The following is a 9,951-nucleotide window of genomic DNA, read 5'->3' on the forward strand; positions in this document are numbered from 1 at the left end:
GGGCAACCCCTCACTTGGCTCCACCCCAGCGTAGCAACGACCTTCACTGTTAGGTGCAAGGACTCATGCTTCAGTTTTCTGGGGCCTGGAGATGCAAAAAATTACGGACTAAGGAGAAGACAGAAAAGAGTTTCCAAAAGCAAATACCCGAGAGTGAATTCCATCTTTTTTTTTATGCAAAATCTCCAAGTTCCTTAACATTGAAAATTCACGCTGGAGAACTAGAGTGTAAAGAATAAAATTTCAGTTAACTTATAGATCCTAAATTGACTCCCTAAGGAGAGGACCACGAAATTGACACCTGATACCCATACCATTTCATAATCTGTCATGGAAACATTCTAATGTAATTTGTCAATCACTATTTTATTTTGAAGTAAAAATAGACAACGCCATAAGGATTAACAATATTTAAACAGATTACTTCTTTATTTAAACAGATTATGTCTGCATATTCTAAGGACGAATAATCACAAAGGTTCATGGAACCATTTGCAGGCTTGCAGCTATTGCCTTCTCCAATCTAGAAACAGATGCAATGAATAAGACAAGTGCTCTATCCTGACTAGACTCCAACTCAATCAGCTCTCAAAAGTCAACAACCTACAGAATATTGACAACTTGATGGAACAAAAAACCTATCTGATAAAGAACTAAACGGTGAAACCCAGAAAGCATCCCTACATGAATTATTTCCAACAACGTAGTAGCCTAATATCATCCTTTATGACGTAATTTTGTCGCTGTCACGGTGAAGTTTTCGCCTTTCCTAATGAACTGGTAACGAGATTTGCATACCAAACTAAATAAATAAATTATTCGCGTAAGCACAAATTTCATAAGACATTTAATCATTTTATCCTTTCATCAAAAAGTTAAATCTTTTTTCCGATGAATTGAACAAAAATACCAAACCCTAAGATCAGATTAGCGCACCTCAACCACACCAACCGGTTCAAAACCACCGGACCCCGATTCCGTCGCCGAGCACGAATCTCGAGGCGGCGGTGGCAGGATGGAGTCGACGGCCGAAACCCTAGCCGTATCGGCGGAGACTCCAACGGCTAGAGCCAACCGACCGAAGAATACCAACAGGGCGAAACCTCTCAAGAACCTCGCCTCCATAGCCGAGCACAAGGTATTTCTATACAAAGCGGAAGAGAAACCCTAACCCTAGGCGCACGATAGAGGGAGGACGGTCCCGGCGCATCCTAGAGCCCGTCGCCATTCATGGCGGACGATGAGAGAGAAAGGAGGGAGAGAATCTCTTTTAGCGCCTTTTTCTCCCCCCTTTTTTTCCCCTTCTTTATTATTTTGAAATTGAAATTCTCCCTTTCTTTCTCTCTCCTCTGATTTCAAGGCGGCGACAGAGAGGAGAGGAGAGAGGGGGGGGCGAGAGAGGGGGGGGGAGGAGATGATAAACGATGGATGGACAGGATGAATAGTCACGTGCTGATCAGGCGAGAGGAAATCTGGGCCGTTTGTTTTAGGACGGGATCACTGGACGGCCCACTTTTCTTATTCTGGTTCGCAACATAAGAAATGGGGGGGCCCACGTCGTTGGGTTTTAAAGTGGGTACCGTTCTGATGCGACGACCGAACCAAACAATTATTGCAGTCGGGACGTTAACGCATAGAAATTTCTATACGGAGATGTGGAAACACTGCATTATGCGGGTATCTATGCGTCGACGCGCATTCGGTGAGATTTGAAGGCAGGGAATTTGTTTATCGAGTTACGGGGATCCAAAAAATAGGACAGGCAGTGGGACAGATAAGGTGTCAATCTCACCTTGCATAATGAGCTTGTCATGACCAGCTCATTATGCAATGTGAGGTTTGTTTTCGCTGAAAGTTGTCTTCATTGTTGAATTCATTATAATTTTAATTGTTTACAAAGAATTCAAATGCTCAACAAAAGAAAGAAATAAAGGGTTACAACTCTCTCGAAAATAACGCAAGATCCGTTCGTCGTCTCTTGCTTGCGTGGGTTTTTGACCGGTGACGGGGATATCGATATCCGTGGACTACCTGACAATCAGATCAGATCCAATACTCCGTCGATTCGCGAAGGAATCTAGAAGCAGAAGCGCTTATCTCGACAACAGCGAGATAATTGCTCTTCTTAAGATTACCACAACGGGATAATTCTAAGGAACGGACACGGGTGATGTAGATCTGAAGAACCTTTCTCTCCTGTGTTGAAGAACTCGATCAATCTTCTCAATCCGGCAGGGCTTCGTCAATTCTCTAAAATTCCATATCTGAAAAAATAAGGGCCCTGGGGCTGTATTTATAGGCTCCAGAGAATCCAGACGGTTAAAACTGCATAACAGCGGAAAAAATAACTTTTTAGGGTTGTGGACACCCTTGGGTGTCTCAACGAGAATGGAGACACCCTTGGGTGTCTCTGCCCGGGCCGAGACACCCTTGGGTGTCTCTGCCTAAATGGAGACACCCTTGGCCGAGACACCTTAGGGTGTGTCCCACTGTGCCGAGACACCTTGGGGTGTTTCGGTTTGGCCGAGACACTTCGGGGTGTCTTAGCTTAGGCTGAGACAGTCCGTTTTGCGCGCTTATCCATTTCCTCCGTAACTTCTTCATCCGAACTCGAATTTGAGTGATTCAAAGTACGTTGGAAAGCCGACGAGGAGATCTATAAGCTCCGATGATTGGGTCATTGTGGAATAAACTGGGATACGAGAGGCGTTTCCCCTTTTGTAAGTAACGCGGGGCTCCCGATCAGTTCGTATCCTCGTTATTCTGAAATTCCGTTGCTTCACGTAGTTCGTCGATTCACTTTAAGCGTTCGCCGGCGTCAATCAAGCTTCTGTAACTTGGATAGTGACGTTCATCGTCTTCTCTTAGTTTTGAGCTGCTCGTGGAGACCTATAGGCAATTTTCAACGCCTACAAGGTTGACACTTCACATGTCTTCACCTGTCTCACTACTTGTCCCATTTTTTTGGGTCCTTTTAGCATTTTTCTTTATGAATAGATTCGCATGTAAGAAGGTAATTATGAGTTGTTAACAGATGCCTGAAAGGGGGCAGGCTACTAAGAAGAGGGTCCCTCTAGAAAATCGATAAGAACACTGTATTTCAGAAGCTCACACAAAAGAAACCATTTTGGTTTAATTTTCCGCCGTGTGTCCATTGTGTTCTCTCGTTGACAAGTTTTTCCCTCCTCCCTTCTCTCTTTTTTTCTCTCTTCTCGTTTGAGCAGAGAAAGACACTAGCAGAGTGAAGTGCTCACGAGTCACTATGAAATTCTATCCTAGAAGGGACAAATTTTCAAAACCAGCCATTTTGAGATTTATTTTTAAAAATCGACCTATTTGAGATTTTGATACGGGTGTATCTTCTTTTCGGGAGCTTAGAGATCCTCATAGGAGCTTGAGGATAGATGATTCTCATGGTATCTTGAGAATAGAGTAGAGGAGTCGTGGACGAGGTCATTGGAGGCGGCGAAGTCGAAGGATTCGTCAAACTGCAGGAATTACAGCTTGAGTTCTGTCCGGTCGACCGCATGTGTCACTGCGGTCGACCGCGTAGTGCACAGACCCAGACTATGTCTCTGGACTGAGAGCGGTCGACCGTTGTAGGCGCTGCGGTCGACCGGAAACCCTGTAAGCGATTTTTCTAAAAATCGACGTTCTGACCGGTCGACCGACTTGGTCACTGCGGTCGACCACGTAGCGGTTATGGGCCTGGGCCTGTTTCCTACACCGTTTAGGATTTATGTTTAGTATAAATAGAAACACGACTTTTCTAGGGTGGAGCACTCAGATTGTAATCAGAAAAGAGATCAGGGAGGTTGTTCTTTGATCTAGAGAGATTGTGAGAGAGAGATTTTGTAAATCTAATTGATTCTCATAATCTAGAGAATGTATTTTCCTTCGCCCTAATTATAACTCTTGTGTTCTTCTGTCGTTTTCTTCTCTACCCACTCTTGATAATTCCGCGATCAAGAGTGCTTGCACGGCGACTCGTATCAAGTTGGTATCAGAGCACCTAGATCCTGTGAAGGGGGAACCTGTGTATGGTCCTTACTCGCTCACAGTACAAGAAGCTTGGCGAGATCCTTATTTCCTTGGAGGGAGTCCAGAAATTAAGGAAGGAGAAGATGACTGAAGCAGATAATTCAGCAAGACTTGATGCCATGGAGAAACAGATTGAGACGATCAGGACGACTCTTACTCAACTCGTGGGTTTCATCAACGGAGGAGACAAAAAGGAGGAATCTTCTTCGAAGGGTAAGAAGAAACTCGTCGAATCCGACGAAGAGAGCGAGGAATCTGATTCCGAGGGGAAGACTAAGATTGTCAAGACTGTTGGACATCAAGGGGTAAGAATAATTACCAGAATCTGAAGATTGACTTCAAGGTTAAGATTCATGTTTATGATGGGAGTATCAATGTGGAGAAGCTTGATGATTGGATCAAACGTATGGAGATGTACTTCACTCTTTACGGATATTCGTCCAAGGAGAAGATAGTGTTCGCGACATTGAAGCTTTCAGGACACGCGTTGACGTGGTGGAAATCCTATTGCAAACAGGAGAAGAAAGCGGCATCGTGGAACAAGTTCAAGGAGCTACTTCGAAAACAGTTCTATCCAGTGGAGTTCCTTGAGGAGCGTTGGTACAAGTGGTATGGCTTGCGCCAAAAGTTTAATCAGACCATTCAAGAGTACACGACGGAGTTCCAGCAGCAGGCGATGGTTCTAAACATCGCAACGGACGAGTACTCCATCTTCATGAAGTACATGGCGGATCTGAATGATTACATCCGGAAGGAGATGAAGCTGTTTTTGGTTGAGACAATCGCAAAGGCGAGCGTGAAGGTCATAGTCATTGAGGGCAGGCAGAAGAAGGGCAACGAGATAAAGGGGGATTCCAAACCATCGGGGAGCAAGACGGGTGACTCTCAGTCTAAGGATGAGAAGAAGAAGGGTGACTCGGGGAAAGCAGGATTGACATGCAATCACTGCAAACAAACAGGGCACGTGGCTGATCGTTGCTGGGATAAGTATCATCATATGAAGCCAAAAGGGTTGAAGAAGAAGGAGGAGAAGAAGGCATACGTGATAGCACATGGTCCGAAGGAGGTTCCCGGGATGACTAAACCCAATAGCAGTCTCAACCTTATGATGGGGAAGTAGGCCACTAAAAAAGATGACGACCCGAGGGAGCAGCTCTTTGTTCTGAAGTTGCAGGTCAAGACCAGTTTAGTGGACGCTATTGTAGATACAGGAAGCCAAAAAAATCTGATATATGAGGCATTAGTACAGAAGCTAGGATTGAAGACGGTGAAGCATCCGAAGCCCTATCCATTAGGGTGGATTCAGAAGGAGGCAGGATTGAGTGTAGTGAACCAGTGTTCATTCAGATTTGCACTCCATGAGTCGTATATTGACGAGGTCACATGCGACGTGATTCCGTTGGATGTTTGCCAAGTTATTTTGGACAATCCTTATTTGTGGGATAGATACGCAGTATATGATCAGCGAGCCCAAAAGTATACGTTCACCAAGGATGGCGAGCAATTCATTTTTCGTTCGGCATCTCTTCCACAGGAGACGAGCTTGGTGACGGTGACTCAGGCTAAGAGGTTGGTGAATGCGGGCAGGAAGTTCATTTTATTGTTCATTCGGCCGTATGAAGAGCAGCTGAGTAGGATGTACTTGTCCACCTTGAGCAAGCTTCAGGAGGGAGATCTTGACAGGTTAAAGGCCAAGTATGCGGACTTGTTTTCGGAGATCACGGGACTACCACCACGTCGAGGTGTAAAGCATGAGATTATGTTGACCGGGGAGAGTTCCTTACCTAACATAGGCCTATACCACACATCAGTACAGGAGTCTGAGGAGATCAAGAAGCAGGTTCAGGAGCTCTTGGAGACGGGAGTGATTATGCCGAGTTGTTCGCCTTACGGGTCACCAGTGTTGTTGGTGCCCAAAAAGGATGGAGGCTGGCGCATGTGCGTAGATTACCGGGCGCTCAACAAGATAACCATCAAGAATCGCTACCCATTACCACGGATCGATGATCTTATGGACCAGTTAGAGGGAGCGAGGTTTTTCACGAAGCTGGATTTGAAGTCTGGTTACCATCAGGTGAGGATTCGGGAGGAAGACACTTGGAAGACTGCGTTCAAGACCAAGCAATGCCTATTCGAGTGGTTGGTGATGCCGTTTGGATTGTGCAACGCTCTGGCTACCTTTATGAGGCTTATGAATGATTTGTTGCGATCTTTTATAGAGGATTTTGTGATAGTTTACATTGATGATATTTTGGTGTACAGCAGGATTTGGGAGGAGCATCTCGTTCATGTTGAGAGGGTATTTGAAGTGTTGCAGGACGGACAGCTGAAGCTCAATGGGAAGAAGTGTGAGTTCGGGAAGGACGAGTTTGTGTATCTCGGCTTCATCGTAGGGAAGGGCCAGCGGAGGATAGATCCAAGCAAGGTGGAGGTGATCACGAAGTGGCCGACGTCGAAAACAGTGACTGAGGTGAGGAGCTTCATGGGGGCTTGCCAGTATTTGCGTAAGTTCATTCGATATTTTTCGATTTATGCGGCACCGTTACATGTCTTCACAAAGGCTAAAGTTCAGTTTGAGTGGGGGAGGACGCATGAGGAGGCTTTTCAGTTGCTAAAAAGGAAGATCTCGGAGGTACCGGTGTTGGTGTTGCCGAATTTGCAGCGGACTTTCAAGGTGGAGACCGACGCGTCTAGTTATGCGATGGGCGCGGTGTTGATTCAGGATGGGAAGCCGGTGGAATACCATTCTGAGAAGTTTTCGGGTGCTGTTGCGAACTACCCAACCTACGACAAGGAGTTCTATGCACTATATCAAGCAATTAAGCATTGAAGGGTGTACTTGTTGGGGAAGGAGGTGGTCGTGCATTCGGATCACAAGTCGTTGGAGTTCTTACATACCCAGACGAAGCTACAGCAGGCACGGCACATGAAGTGGATGTCTTATTTGATGGCTTTCAATATCATTATTAGGTACAAGAAGGGGGCGACGAACAAGTTGGCCGATATGTTATCTCGTCCGCCGATAAGGTCTTTATTGGTGGCGACGCGTATTCAGCCCTTGGTTTCTTTGAAGTATGTACAGCTGTACGCATCCAGTAGAGACTTCGGTAGTATGTTTGAGCAGGCGAAGGCTGGTCGAAGGGGGGAGTATGCACTTGGGGAAGATGGCTTGTTGTATCATGGGACATCACTATGCATTCCGGAGGAGGGTGATAGGTTGCAGTGGATTCGGGAAGCACATACCTCGCGTGTGCAAGGGCATTTTAGCATTCAGAAAACGCTTCTCAATCTACGGCGACATGTGTTTTGGCCACGGATGCTTGATGATGTGACCAAGTATGTTGGAGGGTGTAAGTTATGCTGTATTTCGAAGCCTTCTAACAGAAAGAGGGGATTGTACCTACCATTACCGGTTCCTTCTAGGCCGTGGGAGAGCATTTCTATGGATTTTCTAGGAGGGTTGCCGACTACGAAGCGCGGGCATGACTATTTGTACGTTGTGGTGGACTGGTTCAGCAAGATGGTGATATTGATTCCTTGTAAGAAGACCGTGACGGGAGCGGGTGCAGCACAATTGTTCTTTGAGCATGTGTGGAAGCACTTTGGGTTGCTGAGTTCGATTATTTCGGATCGGGATAGCCGTTTTCTCGGGTATTTTTGGGATTCTTTGTGGAGTTTAATGGACACTAAATTGAAGAAGAGCACGGTCTTTCATCCACAAACAGACGGACAAACGGAGGTAGTCAACCGGACTATGGTGCATATGTTGCGGGGGTATAATTCCAGGCATCCTAAGACTTGGGATGAGAGTTTACCATATTTGCAGTTTGCTTTTAATCGGGCGATTCATGGATCTTCCGGAAAGTCACCGTTTGAGACTTGGTATGGATTTTTACCGCCGAGCCGGTTCGATCTTGTGTTTTCGTGTGAAGCCACAGTGGACGGCAAGGAGGGGAGTGAAAGACAACGTGCTCAGCGATTTCTCGAGAAGATTGCACATATTCATGCCACGGTTGAAGCTCAATTGAAGAAATCACAAGCTAAGTACAAGGCGGAGCATGATCAACATCGGGTTCCTTGTAACTTTGGTAAAGGCGATATGGTATGGCTAAAATTGAGTAAGGAGAGGCTAAAAGGAGAAGGGAAGAAGTTGAAGCCTATTCGTTATGGTCCGTTTCGGATTCTCAATCAGATTGGCGACAACGCTTTTCGATTAGATTTGCCGCCTTACTTAGGCATGTATTCGGTGATCAATGCTGAGTACTTAAAGTTGTTTGAACCTCCGTTATTGGATGATGAAGGTGATGACAAGATGATCTTACCGCATGTTGAAGACTTGTGGTTTGATAGAGAGGAGCCACTGAAAGAAGATTGCATTTTGGAACGGAAGACGACCACGACGAGGCGGGGGACGAAGGAGTCGTTTCTCATTGGACGTCAAGGTCAGGTCCCTAGCAAGGCCAAGTGGTTCAACAGAGAAGGAGGGGCTCGCGAGTTCCCTCAGCTGAAGTTCTAACTTGAATGGGACTTCAAGTTCCTAAAGGGGGGCCATGATACGGGTGTATCTTCTCTTCGGGAGCTTAGCGATCCTCATGGGAGCTTGAGGATAGATGATTCTCATGGTATTTTGAAAATAGAATAGAGGAGTCATGGGCGAGGTCATTGGAGGCGGCGAAATCAAAGGATTCGTCAAACTGTAGGAATTACAGCTTGGGTTCTGTCCGGTCGACTGCATGTGTCACTGTGGTCGACCACGTAGTGCACAGACTCAGACTGTGTCTCTGGACTGAGAGCGGTCGACCGTTGCAGGCGCTGCGGTCGACCGGAAACCCTGTAAGCGATTTTTCTAGAAATCGACGTTCTGGCCGGTCGACCGACTTGGTCACTGCGGTCGACCGCGTAGCGGTTATGGGCCTGGGCCTGTTTCCTGCACCGTTTAGGATTTCTGTTTAGTATAAATAGAAACACGACTTTTCTAGGGTGGAGCACTCAGATTGTAATCAGAAAAGAGATCAGGGAGGTTGTTCTTTGATCTAGAGAGATTGTGTGAGAGAGATTTTATAAATCCAATTGATTCTCATAATCTAGAAAATGTATTTTCCTTCGCCCTAATTATAACTCTTGTGTTCTTCTGTCGTTTTCTTCTCTACCCACTCTTGATAATTCCGCGATCAAGAGTGCTCGCACGGCGACTCGTATCAGATTTATTTAACGTTTTCGACCTAGTTTCAGCCTGCTGACTGAAATTAGGTCGAAAATGGGAAATAATTTGCTAAAACTTCACGGGATTTAGAATCCTATATAAGGGATTCTAAATCCGAAAAAATCTACTAGGCTGAGATTGGAACCATGTGCTTCTCACCCAAGCCTTTATAGGCTAATGCTATAACCACTAAACCCACTGCACATCATTGCTTATTTTGTGTCATTTGTTTATTATAAAGTTCACGGGATTCAGAACCCCGTGAAGTTTTTTTAGTAGACTACGACCAGGCTTTTTATTTAGCGATGATTAATTAACGATTAAACTTTACGGGATTCTAAATCACATGAAATTTTCGCAACTTACTTAGCAATTTTGACCCAGTTTTAACCAGCTGGCTGAAACTAGGTCGAAAATGCTAAATATAAGATAAATATGTCGATTTTTTAAAATAAAGTTCTAAAAGGTTGGTTTTGAAGATTTATCCATCCTAGAAGCTAGTGTAGTTTGACTTCTTAATTGAACCTTCACAATTCATCACTATTACAAGGGTACATTACTTTCATCACTTGTAGTGATCTTGACAGTACATTATTTGAATCTCAGAGGAATCAAGGTCCTCCCTAGCATATAATAACTCCTTATTTTACTGTTATTCAGGAGAAACAGCCAAAAAAGGGTTTTTTAGATATTAGCCCCTTACATAT

At 45.2% G+C, this 9,951-nt stretch overlaps 1 protein-coding gene across 1 annotated transcript in view; it reads right to left on the reverse strand.

Moving 5' to 3' along the window:
- LOC109832738 (5'-adenylylsulfate reductase-like 3) overlaps positions 1-1,372 on the reverse strand; it is a 7,086-nt gene extending 5,714 nt beyond the window's left edge. The window contains exon 1 of the mRNA XM_020400145.1: positions 937-1,372. Within this exon, the coding sequence (XP_020255734.1) occupies positions 937-1,125 (189 nt within the window). The 5' untranslated portion in view covers positions 1,126-1,372. The remainder of the gene's footprint in view (positions 1-936) is intronic.

Source organism: Asparagus officinalis, chromosome 3 (genome assembly GCF_001876935.1).
Source record: "Asparagus officinalis chromosome 3, Aspof.V1, whole genome shotgun sequence".
In the NCBI taxonomy this organism is placed as follows: domain Eukaryota; kingdom Viridiplantae; phylum Streptophyta; class Magnoliopsida; order Asparagales; family Asparagaceae; genus Asparagus; species Asparagus officinalis.